Raw genomic sequence first — 24,526 nt, forward strand, 5'->3', positions numbered from 1 at the left:
CGGCACAGTCAGACTGGCGTACACCTCTACTTGCTTTTCCCAAACACAAGTGTAGACTTCACCTAACTCCTACGTGAATACAAAGGTCCTGACTCTCATGTATATTGCAGCCACTTTACATCACTCTGGCAGAGTAAAGGGGCCTGAAAACGTATGTAAATGTAATGTACTGGAAAGCAGTGAAAAGGAAGATCAGGGCCCAACAATTTTCTAACTGCCATAATTCTCACTATGCAAACCCAACTATCAGCCTGGGCCACTTTCCTCACAGCACTTCCTAACAGAATATCAGATTCATTTTGGAATGACAGCATGCAATCCATTTTGTAGACTTCCTGTTACCTAATCATCATTATTGTAATGGATATGGCAATTTCCTCCACCATTTGAAGGAGTAATACTTACAGTACTAAGTCTGTGTATCATTGTGGGTCAGGGACTGTGCATCATTCTCTTGGGGCCAAGAACCAGGGAGGGAGGAGAATTAAGCAAATTCCCTCATCCCATATGAGAGCCCTGACCACTGGGAAACTGAGTTGTTAACTATGTATGTATATGCACATGCACGCAACCTCCAGCCTCATCGACCAGCCACCCCTCCTGCCAAATTCCCATCAGTCGGCCCTGGCTTTCCTCGGGGCAAAGTCTGATCCACTAGGTGTATTCTGAGCACTCCTGCTGGCCTTAATTCCCCTGCAGACAGTGTTAGATCAACAGAAGAGTCCATCTGTCAACCCAGCTATTGCCTCTTGAGAAAGCAAATTACTTCTGCAGATAAGAAACCAATCCTGTCAACATGGGTAGTCTATGCTGAAGTGCCACAGCTGTACTACTACAGCATTTCAAGTGTAGGCAAGCCCTGAGGAAGCTAGGGAATTTAGACAGTAGCTGGGTGAGGATTTGGGAGATCTCAATGTCACATAGATGCTGGGCCCAGCCACTTATGTCCCTTGGTGCATCCAGTCCTGAATGATCAGTCACGTCTGAAAATAAGACTGGGACTTCTGAAATTGTTACCCCTCTTAACTAATGTATTTACAACAACAATTTAGTAGTATTTAAACTAAGATTAACTTATGTTTACACTGTGCCACGAGATGGCCTATAAAAAGACATACACTGTGAAGCATGCACCAACGCAATGTGATCTAACTGTACCGTGGGAACATTACTGGCACAAAAATCAGTTCACGTTAGTGCACTCCTGTTTGAAAGAAGTTTACATTAATGTGAACTAGGAACCCTTTCATTTGGACCAGCAGCATCCATACAAGACAGTTAGACTGCAACTCTTAAATGTGTGCTGCATAGCTTGCACTGTGGTGCAGCATACACAAGCGCTAAGTATGCTGATATATATTCCACAGATGATCTAATACTGAGGTTCTGGCGAATAACAAAGGGTACAATTTTTCCTTTCTTACAATAAGTATGTATCTCATTGTGTTTTGTTTAACATGAGATACACATGACATCAAAAGAAGACAGGGGGTTGGGTCTGGAGCAGTCCAAATTCTGGGTGTTTTCTTATTGTTATTTTTCATATTATGGAAATTAGATATGGTATTTTCTGATATATAAGTGGTTAGTAGTAATATTTTATGGTATAAATGCAAGTAACTTATTTGCTTGATATTATGGCTGTTGATTAATCATAGTTAACTCATGCAATTAACTCAAAGTTAATTGTGATTATAAAAAAATACTGCAATTCAATCACACTGTTAAGCAACAGAATATCAACTGAAATATTTGTAGATTATTTCTATATTTTCATTATTGATTTCAATTACAAAAAAGAATACAAAGTGTAAGTGCTCACTTTATATTGATATTACAAATATTTGCACTGCAAAAATGAGAAAAAAAATATTTTTCAATTCACCTTATACAAGTACAGAAGTGCAATCTCTTCACTGTGAAAGTTGAATTTACAAGTGTAGATTTTTGGAGGGTTACATAACTGCATTCAAAAACAAAAGAATGTAAAACTTTAGCGCCTCGAAGCCCACTCAGTCCTACTTCTTGTTCAGCCAGTCGCTAAGACAAGAAGTTTGTTTATATTGATGAGAGATAATGCTGCCTGCTTCTTATTTACAATGTGTCACCAGAAAGTGAGAACGGGTATTTGCATGGGGCTTTTGTAGCCAGAGTTGCAAGATATTTATCGCCACATATCCTAAACATTCCTATGCTCCTTCATTCTTCAGCCACAATCCCAGAAGATATACTTCCATTTTGATGATGCGCTTTAAAAAATAATGAATTAATTAAATTTGTGACCGACTTCCTTTGGGGAGAATTATATGTCTCCTGCTCTGTTTTACCCATATATTTCATTTATAGCAGTCTCAGATGATAACTTAGCACATGTTTATTTTTAAGAACACTTTTACAGCAGATTTGACAAAGCACCAAGAAGATACCAATGTGAGAGTCCTAAAGACAGTTATAGTACTTGACCAAAGTTTAAGAATCTGAAGTTCTGTCCAAAATTTGAGTGGAATGAAATGTGGTGTGCGCTTTCAGAATTTTTAAAAGAGCAACATTCCAATGAGGAAAATACAGAACACAATCCATTAAAAAAATATCAGCCTTCTGCTAATGTCATCTGACTCAGATGATAAAAGTGAACATGCACCAGTCCACAATGCTTTGGATCATTACCAAGCATAACCCATCATCACCATACATGTATGTCCTCTGAAATGGTGGTTGAACTATGGCCGTGTCCAGACTCAGGGGTTTTTTTGGGAAAAGTAGCCTTTTCCCGAAAAAACTTCCCCTGCGTCCAGACTCAAGCCGCGTTCTTTCGAAATTATTTCGAAAGAACGCGGCTTTTCTTTCGATGGCGGTAAACCTCGTTTCACGAGGAAGAACGCCTTCTTTCGAAAGTTCCTCTTTCGAAAGAAGGCGTTCTTCAATGTAAAGAGGCCATCTTCGAAAGAGAGCATCCAGACTCGCTGGGTGCTCTCTTTCGAAAAAGCGGATTTCTCTTTCGAAAGAAGCCTGCAGTCTAGACATAGCCTATGAAGGGACAGGTGAATCAAATCTGGCACATCACTATCCTGTAATGCCAGCTACATCAGTGCCATGTGAATGCCTGTTCTCGCTTTCAGGTGATATTGGAAAAAAGAAGCAGGCAGCATTATCTTCTGAAAATTGTAACCAAATTTGTTTGTCTGAAAAAGTGACAAGGAGTCCTGTGGCACCTTATAGACTAACAGATGTACTGGAGCATAAGCTTTCATTGACAAAGACCCACTTTGTCAGATGCATGTCTGAGTGGCTGACCAAGAAGTAGGACTGAGTGGACTTGTAAGCTCTAAAATTTTACTTTTGAAGGCAGTTTTTTGGACATAAATCTATATTTGTAAGATCAACTTTCATGATAAAGAGATTGCACAAAAGTATTTATATAAGATTATTGAAAAAATACTTTGTCTTTTACAATGCAAATATAAGGTAAATACTTAGTATTCTGTTTTGTAAATGAAATAAATATATATGAAATATTGAAAACATTAAAAAATTAAATAAATGGTATTTTATTATTGCTTAATAGTATGATTAATTGCACAATTAATTACAACTCGTTTTCAATTGTGATAAATTGCACAATTAAAAATAGTTTTGACTATTTGTGCAATAAACCATGATTCATTTTTAATTGCCAGACAGCCCTACTCAATACTGGTTATAAGCCTTTTTTTGCAAGAGGAGACAACAGATCATGAAATTTAGTTTCAATAAAAGATTTACATTCTTCTTAAAGGTCAAATTCTTCATATCATTGTGCAGGCAGGTTTTCCATAAAAGCCAGATAAGGAATTATTTCAAGTGACATTTTTGCTGAGGGTCAAATCCCACCACCTTCCTCATGGCAGCAGTCTTTTCTATTTCAGTGGAATTAATCTCCTGAGTAAAGTAAGTAGGATTGGGGGCAAAGTAGAAAACTGTTACCATGAAAGTCAATTACTGTAGATCTGGAGCCATCATGGCACCAAAGTAAGACTTTTGAATGGGAGGGCCTGGAATAGGGTGTAAGTGATTAGTTGATTATCCGATAAGAATAAGCTGAGGAAGCAAGGGGCAGGAGCTGGAGCCGGTGCTGGGGGAGCTGGCTTAAAAGCGTAGAGGGGAACTGGGCATGAGCTGGGAATCAGCTGATTCCCGGCTCACGCTGAGTCCCAGGCACCACGTCTCTGTTTTTTAAATGTATTAAAAGCCAGCAGGCTCTCACCACATTTAAAAAGCAGAAGTGCAGCGAGGGGAACCAGATGTGAGCCAGGAATCAGCTGTCCCAGTTCGCGCCTGGTCCCCACCACTGTGCTTCTGCTTTTTAAATGTGTTAGGAGCTAGCCAGCTCTTAATTCATTTAAAAACAAAGCTGCAACGAGGTTAGCTTCCAGGGCTAGGAGCTAACCACACTGCGACTCTGCAGTTTCCCCTGCTTATTGACTAATTGCTGGAAATTCCATCGACTAGTTGCTCAGTTGATTAAACACAATTTAACACCCCTCGCCTGGAAGCCACAAAAGAGTGGAATTTGCCACCAGCATGATGGGAGGATAAAAACGTACCGCCCAACTTCACAATGGGAGTTAGATGCCTACATACCTTTCAAGATCTGGGTCTAACCACCTTAAAACTGACAACACAAACTGAAGGAATGGCCTGGTTTACTTACTTTGAAAGGAGGACTGGAGTCACTTGGCCTCGCAGAGAAATCAAAGGAGATGATGAGATCAACGCCTCGCTGAGGTCTTAAGATAAGGGGATACGGCAGATTAAAGGTGAGCCCACTATCCACTATATGAATCTTTTTGCTCTTCACATCTAGTGGCTCATATATCCTCTCAAACTCATCGGGATCTAAGCAAAACCAAAACAAAAAACAAACCCCCAGATCCCCAATAGTTAGTAATTGAAATGATGAAGTACTAACGTAGAATCCCTCGGAGCTAAAGAAATGAGGTATGGATAACAATTGTATTAAGTAACTTACTAAATTTAAGCCTAATATGATCTACTCTAAGATAGGCAGTCTTAACAAAGAAAAAGTATTTGTGTTTTAAAAGTAATTACAGTAAGACGACTTGCAAAGTGACAGAAATTGCCTCCCCGGGGAGCCAAAGCAAATGATTATCTGAATCCAATATGACTGCAAAGTCATAAATGCTCCTTCAGTGTCAATCTGCACAGCCAAACACGGTTCCAAAATGCTAAGCATAATAGCACATTTTATTTCACATATGCAAGAGGGTCTCCCATCTCCAGGATGAGAATAAGCCAGTACTGACACCACTTGTACTAATCACATCCTGTATTGTTCTTAATGGGGTTATTCTTTATCTCGATCTCTCCATCTACATCAGCAAAAGCAACAGCTTCGAATGTTAAAATTGCTTCTTAAACAGCATCAACAATATAGGAAGAGGAAGAAGAGAGACTGTGATCTCTCTGATGCCTGGCAAAAGCAGTTACCCTTTGTACTCCTGTGCTGCTCTCCATCCAAGAGCTGGAGTAGGAACTGCTGGTTCAACTATTGTTTGGAACTTAAAGCAAGAGTGCCCAGGGTAACTGCTCTGTGCACTGCTGGCAGCCCTTGTAAGGTATGCTTTGTTATTCATCAGATGCTGACTGTTTCTGGGAAGCCACTGAAGTTTAGCCCCTGAAGGGCCTAATGTTTGGATCAGCTACAGCACTTGCCCCAAAGGCGTGGCATACCCAGCATGGATTTAGGGAGTATAAAGTCGCAAGGGACAATAAGATGATTTAGCTTGACCTCCTATGTTGCACAGGCCCTTGTACCAAGCTACCCCTATACTAAGCCCAGCCTACAGAATTATGTAGCACAGTGCAGTAACTCCATGAATTGGAGTCAATTACAGTATATTATAGGGAATTTTCACCTCTCAGCATTGGCCAGGGTGCCAGGTGAGATAGATCATTAGCTTACTCCATTTATGGCTGTTCCAGATCTTCTTTTAAAAAAACCCAAAAGTTTACATTCGTAGGAATTCTACATACTGTTCTCTGAAGGTACGTCTACACAGCAGCATTATTTCAGAATAACTAACGTTATTCCAAAATAAGAAAGAGCGCATCTACACCACAAGCCATTAATGTGAAATAATGTTGAGTTGGAGGACTTGTTACTTTGACTCCTGTAACTCTGATTTCACGAGGAGCAAGAGTGTTCCCTCCTTCACCTTCCTGCTGTGCAGACAGCACCAAAAGCCAAATTAAGCTATTTCAACTTCTGTTGCCCAATTGACGTAGCTGAAGTTGCATAGCTTAATTTTTCTTTTGCCCTGCTGTGTACACGTACCGAGAGAGGTAGGATAAAAATAGAAGTATTTATTACATGTGGATTCATCAAAGAAAGCTGCACCTTTCTTAAGAAATGCTCTTATCACATGAAATCTTTTTTATCAGTAAAACATAAAGAACAGTTAAAAATGAGCAGAATTGTGTGGGACCAGCACAGACTGACTATCTGATATATCGGAATTTGATTTAAAAGAAAGAATGTTTCAAGTATGGCTTATAAAACATGTTCTCATTTTTTATGTCCAGATGCTCCTTGTCACAGGGAGCAGCTTAAAAGGAAAGTGAGTGAGCTGTACAGGGCATTCACTACTGACGTGCATCTACTGTAAAATAGTTTCCATAAATATTGAAATAAGGAAACAAAGCCTATGAGATAATTTTTCCCCATTGTTATTCAGTTGGCATTTCCTCAAGAGTGTTTTAAAGGGTGTTGGAATGTCTCAGGAACAGAAATAGATCAACAGTGAGTCTTTATTATTCAGGAGTTTTCAAGCAGATTTGAGGTTATTTTTTAAAAACAAAAACAAAACATTTTGGACAAAGAATCAGATGGGAATTCTACTTAAAAAGAAAAGTGGAGCCCTCAAGCAGCACTACAGGACTGGATTCGGTGAAACTCCAGCCAGCGGAGGAAGCATATGTTTGAAAACAACAGAAATTGGATACAGAAGCCAGTCTGGAATTTTAAATGGAATAAAGCTCAAAGATTTTCAGCAGCTGAAATTCTTAATGGAAAAACAAGAAGAGACTCTGTGTGAGGACTTTCTGCTCCAAAGGGTTAGAGCCAAATATTGGTCTGTTTGAAGTCAGTGGCAACAGCCCCAGTGACTGACTTTAATAGTCCAGGACCAAGGTCTCTGAGAAGAGTTTGTTCTAGACAGGTAGCTCTTCCATGACCACGTGTGAGCAGGACATGAGCTCTTCACCCATCAGACTGCTGTGCTGGGGAGACTCCCTTTTTAACTCCACCAATTGGAACATGCTCGGGCCCAGAGTTGTCCTTGCTCCCCTGTCTCTCCAGATCATCAACTGCCTGGACTTTTGGCCTGCCAGGGAAAAATGTCCCAAAGAATGGCTCTCTTCCCAGTTAAATCTAGATGGTCTGAAGGAGCACAATACCACAGAGCAGGGGTCGGCAAGGTACAGCATGTGTGCCATAAGTGGCGTGCAAGATGATTTTTTGTGGCCTGTGCAGCATGGTGTAGGGGCTGGGCAGCCGGGCAAGCGGAGCGTGCAGCACGACCCAGCGCTGGGCACTGTGTCCCTGGGGGTGTGTCTAGACTACAGGGTTTTGTCGACAGAAGTGGACTTTTGTCAACAAAACTATACCTGCGTCTACTGCTGCTGAGTTCGGTCGACATAATGTCAACAGAACTCAGCAGTTTTGTCGATGGCTGTAAACCTCATTCTATGAGAAATAACACCTTTTGTCGACAGAGTTCTGGTGACAGAAGGCGTTATTGCATCTGCACTGTCCTTTGTGTCTACACAGTCATGTTGACAAAGCGGCTTGCTTTGTTGACAGAACTGGATGTAGTCTAGACGCTCTTTGTCGACAGAAAGTTTGTCAACAGTATCTGTCGACAAAACTTCTGTTGACAAAAGCCTGTAGTCTAGACGTACCTTGGGTGTGCAGCTCCCAGGAGTTAAGGGGTTAACATCCCATCCCCTCGCTACAGGCTCTGCTTGCTGCTCCGGGAGGGGCCGGGGTTGAGGCTGCTCTGCAGATCAGGGTGGCATGGCCAGTCACACACTGCTGCCACCTCCGTGGGCTACCAGGGCCCAGGCTAAACTGCGGCAGGTTCCCACGAGCGGGGAGACTCTTCCCCAGCTCCCTGCTATGCCCGGCCAGGGGCTAGAGACAGCACTGGATAGCCCCGGGCTCTGACTGCCACAGCCCTGGAGCCACAGATGTCAGGTGAGGGGTGAGCCCCGGACAAAGGGCTGGGCTGGGAAGTGACCCTGTGCATCCCGGCTCCTCCTTGCCCCCGTGCTGCTCCTGGGGAGCTGCGAGTCCCAGTGTTGATGCCCTGCTGGTGTGCGCGCTTGGGGCACAGGGATGTGGGGAAAGGAAGGGGGAGGGGGGGGTGAAGAAGGATGCGGAACAGGATGGGAGGGGGCAAGGCCTGCACTGAGGGGAATGGGGAAAATTAAATCTTGGCACCCCTCTTCTGAAAAGTTGCCGACCCTTGACAGAGCATCTGTCCCTTTCTCTGCTCACACTCCTCTCTTGCTAGTCACTCCCAATAAAACCTACCTAGAAACAATGGCAGGAAGCAGCATTTGCAAGCCCACAAATGGGAAGGTAAAATATGTTGCTTGGCTGTTCTCCCAACCCCACCACTCTTCAGGGCTTATCAGTCAGATACGGCTTGTATTTAACAACATGATCCCTGCATGCCAGACAAGGGTAGGGAAAGAGGTAGAGACTCACATGATCCTCACTTGAAAATTTCTAACATACCTTGTGATTTAATGTGATTGTGTGTCTTCTGGTGTGTGGGGCTTTTATACATGTTTATATGTACTTTCAGGTAACTGTGTACATATAATACACTGCATGTGGTCATGGCTCCTTATTTCTTCTGCCAGCTGCTACTTTTAGCAGTAGCTTTAGAAGTCTGTACTTTGAGTGGGGCAGGTCCGGAGTTCAATGTTCACTGACGGCTGTCAAGTGCAATCAAGGCTCTATATGCGCACGATGACTTTATAGGTCTGCGAAGTGAGCAATGTGAGACGCACTACACTGTAATGTATGATCTGTTTCTAAGATGCCTTTATTTCTGGTGTTGTAGGCTTATATTAATAACCCAAACCAAACAATATTGCTATATTCTGGTCAAATTATACTAGATTTAAAATCATGGATAATAGCAACATAACTCGATGGTTAAAAAAAAAAAAAAAAAGTCCAGTGCCTTGGTATAAAAGACATGAAAAATAATGTAATATTTTTCATTTATTTCAAAGGTTCCTTTGTAGCCTCTTCATTGGGCTCCTAGGCTCTTGTACTAATATAGACAAACCCATCACTATTACTGAAAATACTCTACTGAACAATTCATCTTAGTACTGCATATCCATTGATAGTTACTGTGGAGCAAAGTGCAGGGGTTACTTGTAATCATACACACTATGTTTGGTAGCTTGCAGGACTGGGTTGTAATCTTGTAATTTAAGCAAATAGTGAGAAGTGCAAAGATTTATCAACAGCAAAAAACTATTAGAACATGGCCATGGGAAAGTCCACATGACCCGTAGTCAAAAATTCCTCTAAAGCAGAAAATTTCTCCTTGTCTCTATGAGGTTGTTTCAATTGTTTCAATACAAAATAAAGCTCGGGGTGGGAGCGGGGGTATTGAGGATTGGATTTTATCTACTTTGTGCCTTTATAAAGCTCATTTTCATTACAAATCTACTAAGCACTTTACTGCCTGTTTTAGGCACTATAAATACCACTATAAATATTAAGATTACTCAGTTGTAAACACCTCTGAGCTGAAAAATAATATTTAGAAACTGGAGCACAGATGGAAGTTATGATAGAGCCAGTCAAAAAAGGATAGTTATGTTGACAAATACACAGTAGAGTCACTTTGTTACTTGTGCTTTTAAGTGACATCTGGTATTTACAATTCCATGACAAAAAGTTCAAACTTCCTTCTCCGATTACTAAAGAAAAGGAAAGTTGAGCAACTAAGATTATTATAAGAGTGGCTGGCAGTGCTACTTAAGAGTCTAGCATTGTTAATCAAGATTCATTACCATGGAAGGCCTCCATTTCTAGCTATGAACATAGAAACTGCAAACACTGCAATTCATATCACAGGGAGCCTACAAAGGGGTTTATTCAGGGCTGCTTCTCCACTTGGACACAATGTCCCCCAGGGGAGAAAGCTGCAACTTAGCTCAGTTTCCAGGATAGAATTGGTGCACGTAAACAAAATGTATAAATGCCTAAAAATGTTCAGACACTAATGAATGGTTCTCTTTATACATCAAGCAAAAAACAAAAAAGGTATGTGACTAAGATAACTAGGCTCTATTATTTTCACAGACATCTTAGCTTTCACTGAAAAGTGTGAAAATTGGTATTTTCCCATGCAATTACAATTCTCTGAAATGAAAAATGTTTATTGGCTTTTTTGTTTCCTGCACACATATGGACTATCTCTGAAGTAAAGTGTGGGTACCCAATGAATTACTGATACTGAGGTACAGGGAGACCCCACTATCAGTCAACCTGGTATACATCCGTTCCACACTAAAGTCATTGACATTTGTAGGAACTAATGCTTATAAGTCCTCCCATTCCCCGCTATAAGCTGTGAGAAACACTCCCCCCAATTTGCTTCAATGGAAGTCCGCTGCAGGAAAAAATTCCCCAATTTAAGTTGTTTTGCTATACGTCCACTTTTTTTGGAACATATCTTGGACTTATAGCGAGGGCGGCCTGTACAGCACAGAAAAGGTCCAACTAGCATAGTATCTTGTCTTCCAACAGTGGCCAATGGCAGGTGCCCCAGAGTGAATGAACAGAACAAGTAATCATTAAGTGATCCATCCTGTTAGCTTCGGGAAAACAGACGCATAGTGCATACCATCCTTGCCCATCGTGGCTCACAGTTATTCATGTATCAATTCTCCATGAACTTATCTAGTTCTTTTTTAAATGCTGTTATAGTCCTGACCTTTACAACATCCTCTGGCAAGGAGTTCCACAGGTTGACTGTGCACTGTGTGAAAAAATACTTCCTTTTGTTTGTTTTAAATTGGCCACCTATTAATTTCATTTGGTAACAACCTTGTTTTGCTTTTTTTTTTTTTTAGACGGAGCAACTAACACTTTCTTTTTATTTTCTCCACACCCATCATGATTTTATAGGCCTCTATCATATCTTTCCTTAGTCATCTTTTTTCCAAGTTGAAAACCTGGAATCTTATTAATCTCTCCCCATATGGAAGATGTTCCATGCCCTTTATAATTTTGTCGGCCTTTTCCAAACCTTTTCCAATTCTAGTATATCTCTTTTGAGATGGAGACCACATATGCACACAGTATTCAAGATGTGGGCATCCTATGGAGATAGAGAGAGAGGTAATATGATATTTTCTGTCTTGTAATATATATCCTTTTCTTAATCTCCAACATTCTATTGGTTTTTTGAATACTGCTGCACAGTGAGTGGATGTTTCAGAGAACTATCCACAATGACTCCAAGATCTCTCTTGAGTGGTACCAGCTAATTGGACCCCATGATTTTATATATATAGCTGAGATTACATTTCCAATGTGCATTACTTTTCACTTATTAACACTGAATTTCATCTGCCATTGTGTTGCCTAATCATCCAATTTTGTGAGATCCTTTTGTAACTTTTTGCAGTTGCTTGTGATTGAACTCTTGTTCACTCTCGTTGGTTTTCTTCAGAACTCTTAGCTGAATACTATCTGGTATTACTGTGAAGCTTATCAACTTGTTCCAAAACCTCCTCTAATGATATCTCAATCTGGAACTGTTCTTCAGATTTGTCACCTATAAAGAATGGCTCAAGTCTGCGAGTCTCTCTCAAATCCTCAGCCACAAAGACCAATGCACAGAAGTCATTTAGTTTCTCCACGACACATTATCGTTCTTGAAGTGCTCCTTTAGCATCTTGATCATCCAATGGCCCCACTGGTTGTTTATGCTTTTGATGCATTTTTTTAAATAATTTTAATTTTTGAGGTTTTGGCTAGCTGTTCTTCAAATTCTTTTTTGACCTTCCTAATTCTATTTTTATATTTCATTTGTCAGAGTTGATGTTCCTTTCTACTTTCCTCACTAGAATTTAACTTTCACTTTTTAAAGGATACCTTTTTGCCTCTCGCTGCTTCTTTTACTTTTCTGTTTAGCCACAGTGGCACTTTTTGGTTCTCTGTTTTTTAAATTTGGGTTATACATTTATGGTGAGCCTTTATTACGATCCCTTCAAAAAGTTTCCATGCAGCTTGCAGACATTTCACTTTTGGCACTGTACCTTTTAATCTCTGTTTAACTAACTTCCTAATTTTATATAGTTCCCCTTTCTGCAATTAAATGCTACAGGGTTGGACTGCTGCTGTATTAACCCCGCCATAGGTATGTTAAATTGAATTATATTATGGTCACTATTACCAAGTAGTCCAGATACATTTACCTCTGAGGCCAGATCCTGTGCTTCACTTGACTACATTAAGGATTGCTTCTTCTCTTGAGGGCTCCAAAAAGCAGTTATTTAAGGTGGCATGAAACTTTTATTTCTGCATCCCATCCTGAGGTGACATGTAGCTAGTCAGTCAATATAGGGATAGCTGAAATCCCTTTATTATGGAGAGGTTTTCTATATCCAATCTAATCTCCCTTAGCATTTCACAGTCACTATCAGCATCCTGATCAGGTGGTCACTAATATATCCCTACTGCTATATTCTTATTGTTAAAGCATGGAATTACTGCCCAATTTGGTCCATTTAAGATTTTTACTTCATTTGATTCTACACTTTTTTTCCCACATATAAGTGACATTCCCTCAACAGCGTGCCCAGTTCTGTCCTTCTAATATATTTTGTACCCTGATATTATTGTGTCCCACTTACTACCCTCATTCCACCATGTTTCTCGGATACCTATGATATGAGTATCTACATTAATGATAAGGCACTCTAGTTCACCCATTTCATTATTTAGACTTCTAGCATTTGTATAAAAACACTTCAAGCAATTTTCACTTCTTAGCCATCTGCCATTACATGAAGTAATTGAATGGGACTCTTCTTCATTTGATTGTTTCTCATCAGCTCCTTCCTATATTTTATCATCTTTCCTCCTCTCCTCCTTACAAGGACATAGGGAGCTCCATTAATAAAAGTTCCCCTAAAGGATGTCTGAATTCGAACTGTGAGCTCCGCCATACCGGTCAACCTTCCTCCAACCTTTAGTTTAAAAACTACTCTACAACATGGGAATTTTAATGAAGAGAATGGTGCATCTTAGTAGACTACCAGAGTAAGAATGTTCCACACAGGGGACAGTGTGGAGGAAACATCAGATACCTTGGAGAAAAATAGAAGAACAGGGCAGCAAGACTGGTATTAGCAATGCTTCAGAGGAGACATGGATGCAGGTCCTTAACAGAAAAAGAGGATGGAAGTAGGAAAAGAAACCATCTTGAAGGGCATCAGAGATGGATCTGGAGAAGAGGAACTCCAGGCAACTGTTGGTCAGATTTTGAGGGAAAGAGGAAAGTTGTGTGGCAACATTTAGAAAGGCAGAGGAGCAGGGGGAGGCTGAAGGACAATTCATTTTGAATGTGTGGAACATTCTTACTCTGGTAGTCTACTAAGATGCACCATTCTCTTCATTAAAATTCCCATGTTGTAGAGTAGTTTTTAAACTAAAGGTTGGAGGAAGGTGAGAGTACTATGAGAGCAGGAAGGAGATTGAGGCAGAAGTTGATACTTGGATTTCTGCAAATGAAAAATGCAGTGTGAGCTATCTGTTCTTGTTGCTGATCTACTATGAAAAATGCAATGTGGAGGAAGTTAATAAGGGACAGGGAATTGAAGAAGAAGCAATTAGGAAGGAACATCATGCTGTTTGGCAAGACTAATTGCTGACCCATGCTAATAAGAGAGGATGAAAAGAGTATGATGGGACGTGCCACATGCGTCTTTTGTAGGTCTTTCAAGAGAGCCAGGAGTGGCCAGGTATACAAATCACCTTAGTCTTCTCTACCAAGGAAAGAGCAACTCCTCTTCACCCTACCAGTAAGTATGTTGTTCTACTGAATCTGAAAGGCGGCCTTAGCAGTGGGCAACATATAGAACTAACACGATACTGCACTTCTGTGGAGTCAGTCCTGATTCAGCCAGACCTCACCTGGCCTCATTCAGGAATAATACATTGCACTTTATAGCACCAGTGATCTTTAGGATCTCAATGTGCTTGTAAATATTCAAGATTGCCCCCGTGCAAATGTGCTCTAGCTTTCAGAAGCGTTCAGCTATTACCATTCCAGTCTAATGATAGGTTCTCACAATTGCAATTCATGGTTTATTCTTTCACCAACAGAAAAGCAGTGCATGGATATTTTGTGAACCAACCTGCAACTGCTGCATCCATTTCATCCTCCTCCATAGATTCCTGAGTCCCTAGGCCCGATAGAGGGGAGAGCGGGTAACAGGTGTTGAGGTTCAAGCCCAGCATGAAGTTGTGTACTTTTCCAGCACGTCCTTCTCTGGTGTTGAAAAGGGAACTATCGCCCACCAAGGCCATCAGCATGCGTTGGACCCAACTTTCCTGGTTGCTATTTTGAAGTTCGTTTTCAGCCTCAGGATTTTCAGAGCCTGTGTGTAAAATAATGATCAGCGGTGAAACAGTTAACATGCAAAGTGTCAACATGAGGCCTCAGCTTCAACACCCCACTGAAGCGAAAGGCAGCTTTCCCATCTCATGTTAGGTAGGGACATGATGGAATCACCATCCTTAGAGGTTTATAAAGCCCAGGTTGACAAAGCCCTGGGTGGAATGATTTAAGTGGGTTGGTCTTGCTTTGAGGAGATGGCCTCCTTACAACCCTAATATTTTCTGATTCTATGATCTCTCCAGGACCAACCCTGCTCTCGCACACAGAGCATTTAAGGGGAGCTGTAGGAATTCTCCCCTTTTGACTGCTGCTGCTAGTGCGACTTTGGAGATTTCAGGGATTCTGGATACCGTGGAGCCACATAATAGCAGATTCACTGGCCTCTCCAGTGCATCTCCCGGCCATGCCAAACCCCCGTGTTCCAAGGAGACCCCTGCCGCATGATCTAGACCCGGCTAGGTGGAACCATGTTGGTAGTGCTGCATTTTAGACTTCATATGCAGTTGAAGGGGTCAGCAGCATTTCACCTGTGTGAAAAGTCAGAGCTATATCTTCACAGCTCTAAGGGAGATACAGATATACATAAGGATGGAGCTACTGAGCTGAATCTTACATTCTACAAAGCGACGTAACAGAGAAAACTGAAAATTAAGTCACAAAAGTTTTTCTATTGATCTTGCTTTATTAAAAAATAATTCTTGAAAATCTAAATGTTAGGTCAAGATTGTACTGATAACCCACCCAAGTAAGCTATAAATGCAAGCAAAAAGCAGGGCTCCTATTTATACGTAACCTGATGAACACCTCTAGCTTCCACTGAAACTTGCGAAAGGTCTTACTGCCTGTGGGGCATGAGCTGGAGCTCTCTGAACGCTCACCAGCTTCTACAGGTGTTTAGAGTGTTCAAGAAATTTAGGATCAGGCCTGATGTTCCAAGTGTAACGCTCTCATTTTTCTCTTTAATCCAGGCTCCACAAAGATGTGATTTCATTTAAATAGGAGTAGAGCAAGTGTCAGAATAGTCGGGAGGCTGATCTGCAGGTCCCATTGCACACCTGATCCTGGTCAAGTGGGAGAATCATGCCAAGCCCTGGTGTCTAGTGCCACAAATCAAGCGGCGTAAACCAATTAAAGACACACGTGGTGGTAAACAATTATTATTTTCTTTCTGCTGGTTACTGTGACACTGAAACAGGACATGTGCAAATAGACACAGAATTTGGTATCTTCCCTCTTCCCCACATTTCAAACCAAAGGAGAACTGATAAGCTTCCTTCTTGACTAGAGCTCTCATTCAAAGGTTCTGTTTTCTTCCTGCCAGCGCTGGCAGCATCATTAAACCCTAACCCAGTGCATGGGGCTGCATTCTCTTCATTGCTTTAGTTGTTAGCAGCAATGTCAATTCTTGTAGAAGAAATAGAGACACCCAAAACTATGATGAAGCAGGTGCGGGAAAGGATAAGGGATTTTACATAAGAATGTAACAACAGCAATCCTGGGTCAGACCAAAGATCCAGCTAGCCCAGTATCCTGCCTTCCAACAGCAACCTATGCCAGGTGGCCCAGAGGCAATGAACAGAACAAATAATCATCACGATCTCCCGTTGCCCATTCCCAGTTTCAACCGTTTCCAAGTATAAAAATAGAGACAAGCTATGTGGGCAAGATGGAGGTAATGGTTAAAATTTCAAAAGTGCTTAAGTGACTTAGGATCTAAATCCCATTTCCAGAAGTAACGCAGGCACATAGGAGCTGAAGCCCCACTGACTTTCAATTAGACTTATGTTCTTAAGTGTCAAAGGCACTTTGGGAAATGGTGCTTTGGAACATTTCACCCAATGTGTGGCATAGGGTCCAGAATGGCAATACCAACCCCACTCACACAGTCATCGGGAAGCACTGGAAAAGCTAATCAGAGACAGTGGACTCAAAGCGAGCCACACTCAGCAGAGCTTTTGATTAAGGGCCCTTTGAAATCAACAGCTGACTGGGCGGATGACTTAGCCATACGCACTGGTGAATTTGCCAGCTCATCAACTTCAGCGTGCTGGGAAATGTGGCGTGAGGAGGTTACTGGCCCCACAACTCTCCTGTTCAAGGCTTAGGTGAAGACTTGGGCTTCAATGAGGATGATTAGAGCAGCACTGCCGGCTTTCTGAGCTAATGTTAAAGCATGAGTCTCTGAGAGATCATTTGTTTACCATCTTGAATAGTCTGGGCTGATATAAAGGGAAAGGCCTCTGCCAGGTCTATTGCCCTTTCTAAGCCAACAACAAGGCACAGATATTTTTAAGACAGCTGACTCAAGCACCGAACTTTTACCATGGGCATCAATGGGAATAATAAAGGACAACCTACATGGGTAAGGGTGTATCTATCTTACTGATAGCAAACAGAGGTCCCTTAATTTACTTTTGCCGTGACAATCACCTTGCTTTGCCTAGACATGCCAACATTAAACATTAAATTTTTAGACAGAAAGTGGAGTAGAGACATGTCCTAGACCATGGGGCTTTCTTTACCTTTTGGTGCCTGTGATTCATCTTCACTGTCTGAACTATCATTGCCCACAAGATGCTTTAGCCGAATATTTTCTGTTGGGGAAAAAACAAAATAAAATATCTTAAACTGGTAACTCTAACCTTAGAAAATAGTTTACTAGATCCAAAAAGTGACAAGGTGCATCACTGTGATAGATAAAAAGTGAAAACTAAGAAAGACCGCTGTAGTGTCTCAAATTATATTTGGACATAGCTGTGTGAGATCCAGCTTTGCCCTCTTTTGCAGGAATTCAGTATTACCCAATGGAATTCTCTTTGAAAGGCAAGAAATCCTCTGAAGAGCAGGTGGAATTTGAGGTGCAGGTCACGCATAAGCATGGGCGATGTTCACTAGGGATGTAAGGGACTAGTCGACTATCTGATAAGCATAAGCTTATTGAACAGTCGACTAGTCCCTTGACAAATCTCTTCTGACCCTCCCCCCACTTGCTGCATCTATTAAAAGCCAGTCCACCCAGCATTGTCTCCGTAGGCGGCAGGGAAGGAAGAGGAGTAGCAGGGACCATGTACGAGCTGGAAATCAGCTGATTCCCGGCTTGCGCCCAGTCTCAGACACGGTGTCTGCTTTTTAAATGTATTAAAAGCCTGCTGGCTCTTAATATATTTAAAAAGCAGAAGCACAGCAGGGGGAGACCCAACACAAGCCAGGAATCAGCTGTCCTGGCTCACGTGCGGTCTTCCATGCTGTGCACCTGACTTTCAAACTTAAGAGCCAACAGGCTCTTAATGCATTTAAAAAGCAAAAGCACAGTGGGGTTAGTTCCCAGGGCCAAGAGCTAATTCCGCTGCAGCTCCCCCGCTTATTGACTAATCGATTAGTCGATGGAAATTCCATCAACTAGTTGATTAAACAAAATTTAACATCCCTAATGCACACTACCATCTGTTGCAAATTACAATTGCTTATCCTAGGGATGATTTCCCCAAGATATTCAGCAAACTAACAAAACTAATGATGGTTTTATAAGCCCACAAAATAAAACTACTTTAACCTGACCACATGGCCATATATTGTCCTCTGAATGTATGCCTCTAATTTGTGGTAATTGGAATACCATGCACATATCAAGACCTCTCCACTTTATGGGACATAACACAAAACAAGATAATTAAACAAATCGAATACAAATCAACTTGGGAGAGAAAAACAAAAAATCAGCAGTTAGGCCAAAGCAATTAATGTCAGTGGAGTAGCAGGCATTTCACATTTCACGCCATAAATCAAGAGAATGAACAGAAGATACCTATTTGGCAAAAATGTATTTTCCATCAGGATAACTTTTTGTACACAAAACACTCAAAACCAGCCTGAACCTGCAAATTACTTGGGATTTTCCCAAAACCACTAAAGAACATTGGGAAAAAAAAGTAAAGGATTCTTGAGAGCTCTGCAATTAAAGCAGTGATACATTTCACTGTCAGACCTAATAGCTCATAAAGGAGATTAATTTGTGTGCAAAAACTAATTTCTAAAGACTTAAATTGGGATTTTCAAAAGCTGTAAAAGGAAAGTAGCACCCAACTTCTATCTATGGGAATTTGGTGCCAGAGTCCTTTAAAAATTGCACCCTTAAAAATTCTTCCTCCCCAAGGTAGTCTGTACTAGAAATATGAAAACAAGTTATAAGTAACTGAAGCTGAAAGTTGAATGGATTCTCATAATTGTTTTGAACAGATACCATTAACCAAATGCCTTTTCCTAAAGAAAATCACCCATGTGTTTTATGACAAAGTAAATTTTTGTCACGGCAATAAAATGAAACAGTTCATTTTGGGCATAAAAATCTATGTTTGGGATTGGATAACAGACTTGATATAAATGGCAATCAAGGATAAAATCAACTAAACCATTAGGCAAGTAGCGACACTATATTTCCAATACTTCTGCTGACTCAAAACAGAAAGTTTGGCTGGGAGAGATTCAGGCTAACAAAAGGCATGTGAAAATTTAATTTAAATGTGCTCTACATATAATGCTGTATCTATGTTGATTATGAGGACTAGCCCTTATAAAGTTAGATACTACTCTGCAGAAATCAATACACAAACACACAAGCCTTTGTCATTAGTTTTCCTCCTTAGATATTTTCACTCCTGAAAACCAAATATGCCATTTGGGCACTTTCTAAACTATCATCAATGCTAAAATATGCAAAAAAGGCAAATGTACCAACGATGTCAAATAAAATCTGATAAGACAAAAATTATCAACCAAAAAAAGGAAAATATTAAAAAACCACAGAGATTTTGGATGTTATTAATTTTCTTTACAAAAAAAAAGATATGAGAACTAGGCTATTTAATTCTCATGTTAAGTGTGGCTTATATATTTTGGGTAAAATCTTGGTTCGACTGAAGTTTTGTCATTGATTTCAATAGGCCAGAACATTATCACAAAAGTTTTATGCTTTGGACACTATAATATAGTTCAGGTTTCATCACCTTTTCCATGATAAATTCTCACTTGAAACATCTCAAACCAAGAGCAAGGTCTGATCCAAATATATTTTTCAATTTTTTTCATTGTAAGTATAAAAAACAGATACTCAAATTATGCTAAATCCCTATTCTAGTAAAGCATTTAGTACAGGTATAACTTAAAACAAAGTTAAGCATGCACTAGTTTGCTCTCTAATGCCTACATTTCTATGTTTCAATACCTTAATGTAATAAGTAATCTGGGTTCATTTTAACCAAATTACTTTTTCTTCATGAAGCGAGTTTTGCTGCTCATGAAATATATCAGACAGAAAGCCCACTAGGCTGAATTCTTCTATTTGCCACAAGACAAGAGCAGCAGCAATAGTTCTAACCACTAGGTTGAAGAGATAGTTGAGTTTTTATTCCCAGCCAGCCCTCATCCTCACACCCATTCTATCAATCAAGGCACTAACTATTTCAGTTTATTCAGTGATTTAAATGCATTTCCATGTGTCCATAGTCTCTGGACACATTCAATATTTATTTGAATATCAACAACTTTTGCAAAACCCCAAACTAGCACTTTTGAAAGAGGTACCTCATAGCAACCATCAAGCTCCAACACTTCCCACCCTACAATGATGTGGGGAGTCCACTAGAAAGTAAATGGAGACCACTAAACTAAATTCACAGAAACTAAACCACCATCAGGCAGTAAAAATTTAGGGCACTCTAGAATGGAATGCAATGAAACTGGCAACCAAAAGGTGAAAAGCTCCATTAACCCTTTACCAATTACAGGGGCAGTCTCATCTTCCAAGACATTTTTTATAAGAGCACATAGCCCTAAGGGCAGGTTTTTAGACTGCTGGCTCCAGAAGTTGACCACATCAATCAGAAGAGCTTTTGGGGTATTTATATTTAAATCTTCACATTTTTAAAAAGTCTGCTTAAAGAATATTGATGTGTAAGAGCTCTTCTCCAGAGATCAGGTGTGGTGCCTATTCAAACTAGAAATAGATAGTAATGGGACATGTATTGAAAAAGTACAAAAATACTAATTCTATTCCCCGGCATTCCAACTTCTTGCTGGTGTCTATCAATATAAACTGGTGAAAGTAAGTTTCCCTGACTTTTGACATGCAAGAAAAGGTTGGCACAGTGCCTTATACCACAAACTAGAATGATAGCAATGTTTGAGTTGTTAATTCACTAAGGATACGTCTACACTGCAGGGTTTAAAACTCTGCCACATCAAGGGAATGCAACTGCTCTTCGCAAAAAAAAAAAAAAAAAAAAATGTGGAAGAGTAAACACGCTCTGTCAGAAGCCCCTGTATTCCTCGTTCCATAAAGAAGAAGGTATCCTCTGAAAGAGGGGGATTTTCTGAAGTTTGGCCCAGTGTAGACGGGCCAAATTTTGGAAAAGCCTCTTCCGAAAAAAAAAATCAGAAAAAGCTGAAGTGTAACCCCAGCCTAAGAGGTTTATATTCGTTTTGTTACATTACCTAATTCTTCTTCCATGGTGGGACCTTTGTTATGAGAATTGGAAACTCCAAGTACTCTGTTGAATAAGATAGAAAATGCACTGCCCCAGACACCTGAAGGGGGAAGAAAATGAATAAATCAGTGGAAACGTACAGAACAAAAGGTATATGAAATTATTTACATAGATAATGTACTTTGAGAATGCACTGGAAGAACACAAACAATGAGATTTTTGAACAGTTCAGATCCTAAACTCAGATGTGCAGCTGTCACACTTTCATGACATTCCCAGCACTGAGTAGGGAACCATTCTTAGGGCTCCCACCTCACTCTTATCTATGACTTTTTGTACAGAGGTTACTGTTATGTCAGGCTATTTTCATTAAAGAAAGACTGAAATGTAAAAGCACTGGAGAAATGAGAACTGAAATGTCAGTTTTGTTTTATTTATTTATTTAAATGATTCACTTTCCATCATTCACTTACCCATTAAAAAGTGCAGGGGGTTTTCTTCATGCTTTTTCACCACTGTTCCCATAAAAAATTTACTTCCAAACAAATCAGGAGGCATAAATGTGCCATACTTCGCCATACCAATCTCATACGGACTGAATTCCACCCAATCTGCATGCATTACATAAAGGAATTAGCTGGCATTCGCCCTCTACACACAAGTACAGCATGAACAAAAACAATTCATCAGTAACACACACAAATAGCTGGCATCTTTCTCCAAGAAGAGCAAAAAGCATACAAAGAAATATACTTCATCGTAAATTGTCCCCTGTGCATCTGAAATAAAGTGCTGAAGATATAATTCAATGGAGACAGATTCTCCAGGATACATGTAATCTGGCTGTGAAGATAGGTCTAGGCCTCCTGGAAATGACTTCAACATAATTTGGAAGTCAAAACTCCCTTTCACATCAATGGGAGTTTTGATCCTGAAGCTGAATAGGAAAACTCTCCCATTCCTACCATAACAAAATTTTCCAAAAAAAAAAAAAAAAAAAGGCAAGCATTGAGGGCAGCGGGAGAGTGATTTTGGATTTGAAACAGACTGTACAACATCTGGGTTCTGTCTCATGCACCAGTGTGAATCACCAATATAAAGTCTGGCAGTGGCTGTGATCCTCAGAGATCACTGGATACACACAATTATGGGTTTATCTCTCTTTATTTTACTGAGTTTACTGAAAATGTGAAGGATGGTGACATGTGTAGGGCAGATGAAATTGTTTTAAATTGCACAAAGCTTTGAAGAGATTCCAAAAGTAAAATCTGGATTTAACCAAAGACTAAGACTTATAATGAGATCCAATTAGAACAGACAGAGTAGGGAGCCAATTAAAACGTTTACTAACAGGAGCAGATGCAAAAACATTGTAACTGTAAATAAAATTTCTTTTTTCTTTATAAAGTTTACATATACAAGGAGACTGTATATTTTCTGGATTGTAAAACACTTATAAATTCATGGGGTAAACATTTCAAAAGCACCTGAATGATTTAGAATCTTAAGCACTATTTCCAAAAGAGATTTATGCACTTCAACATCTAAATCCCAAGGACTTGCGGTAGTGGATGGACTCTGAATATCTCTTTTGAAAATGGAATTTAGAGGTTTTTGAAAATGTTACCCCAAATCCAGTGAAATGTACTCACAGGGCAGGATTCAGCTTTAAATCATGAATTAATAAAAGAAAAAAACATGAGTAGACAAAAACACAAGAAGTTGTAGAGAGTTTAATGAAATCCATAAGACTGGCAATATACAAGGAGAAGAAAGGAACACACACTGCTTGGCTAACAACATGCTGTCTGCAGATGTTATTTTTAAACTCATTAGAAAGAATTGATTCTTGCTTCTTAAAGATATGGCTTAGATTCCAGCAAAATATAAGATGTTATGCTTATTCTCAGATGCCAGCTAAAAAGAAAAGGCAACGGAAACATCTCTGTGTGAAAGGAAACATTTGATCATGACTATGGTCTTTCACACTTCAGAGACTGATGATTATGGGGGGTATGAGTTACCTGATCAAAGTACCATACAGTATAGTCAAAGCAAATCACTTGAAATGCTTCACACATACAAGTACCGGCATGAAAGGAAACTTAAAAGAGCCAAAGACAGTAATTTGGAGGTTAATGCGCTTTAATAGTGTAACTAAATTAGGAACAGCATAGCCAGAAAACCAGCAAATTAAATCTATCTGTTATAGCCAAGACTTAGTATTTGCATAAAGGAAGATAATTTTTCTATTCAGACCCACAGCATAGGGATATCATAGGATTTTCCCTCTATATTTAACTGATCTCACTTTTAGTCACTCATCTTGTGGTAGACAGGTGATGTCTCAGTGGCAGGACAGGACAAACGGTCCTGAGACACAAGCTTTGACGGGAAGAAGTTATCATAGTGTAAATAAGAACACTTCTATGTTCAGTACTCTTTGTAGTTGTATCAGTACCCTGGTAAGGCAATGAGCCCAGAGAAATCTTAAATATGGGATAACTGACCCCTTGTATTTTGTTCCTCTTATTGACTTCATAAATCTGATTTGATAATAATATAGCTGAAAATGGAATAGTCATTTGCCCCCTGTGGTGATTTGGTTTTGAGTACTTGTTACCTTTTTAAAGTCACTTATAGCACAATAAATTAGTTCTTCATTTGTGGTCTGATGTAAACATTACTGAAGTCACAGGAGGTATCTGGCAATCTGGCCTATTATGATATGAAGAAGCAAACAGTGGGGAGTCCCATTGGATTCAGTGGGACTGCAGTAAGGAATGCAAAATTTAGCTTCTTGTATGTGATAATGCTGAGAAAGCAAGTGTGCCGAAAGAAAGCATTTCCAACTAAACCATGCAACGTGCACATTAATGCGAGGTAGTGCAAGCATGCACCTCCTTGTGTGTGAAATGCTAGTAACAATCATGGGTTTGCTATACTCAGTTTCAGGGGCAGCAGCTTGAAAAATCTACACTTGGATTGACCAAGCTTTAGTTCACTTTTTCTTTATGTTGCCATTTGTCTTTTATATGGGAAGAAATTTGGGAAATCCACCGAGGAGCTAGTACATATTTTGTGAACTCAAATGTGTCACCATAAGTAAATCTGTATAACTACAACTATGCAAGCTGGTGCTGTGAATCTGTCAGCTCTTACAAGGGTCCACTGTCTGACTTACTTTAGTAAAAATAGCTGGATAGGGATTTTTTTAACAAGTTATCTCAATAAAAACTTTCCTGAAATAAATCATATGAATTATGTTTAGTTAGTAATTATTACAGTTCTGGGCATGACCGGCGCCACTGGGGTCAGAAA

At 40.0% G+C, this 24,526-nt stretch overlaps 1 protein-coding gene across 2 annotated transcripts in view; it reads right to left on the reverse strand.

The window, feature by feature from the left end:
- The window catches only part of PLA2G4A (phospholipase A2 group IVA), a 116,197-nt gene that overhangs the window by 10,618 nt on the left and 81,053 nt on the right, over positions 1-24,526 (reverse strand). For both annotated transcript variants that reach the window (XM_006110860.4, XM_006110859.4), the window contains 5 exons: positions 21,679-21,816; positions 21,213-21,305; positions 17,246-17,317; positions 14,461-14,703; positions 4,691-4,875 (listed from right to left, as the gene is read on the reverse strand). In XM_006110860.4, coding sequence (XP_006110922.2) covers positions 4,691-4,875; positions 14,461-14,703; positions 17,246-17,317; positions 21,213-21,305; positions 21,679-21,816 — 731 coding nt within the window. The remainder of the gene's footprint in view (positions 1-4,690; positions 4,876-14,460; positions 14,704-17,245; positions 17,318-21,212; positions 21,306-21,678; positions 21,817-24,526) is intronic.

Source organism: Pelodiscus sinensis, chromosome 9 (genome assembly GCF_049634645.1).
Source record: "Pelodiscus sinensis isolate JC-2024 chromosome 9, ASM4963464v1, whole genome shotgun sequence".
NCBI classification, from domain to species: Eukaryota; Metazoa; Chordata; order Testudines; family Trionychidae; genus Pelodiscus; species Pelodiscus sinensis.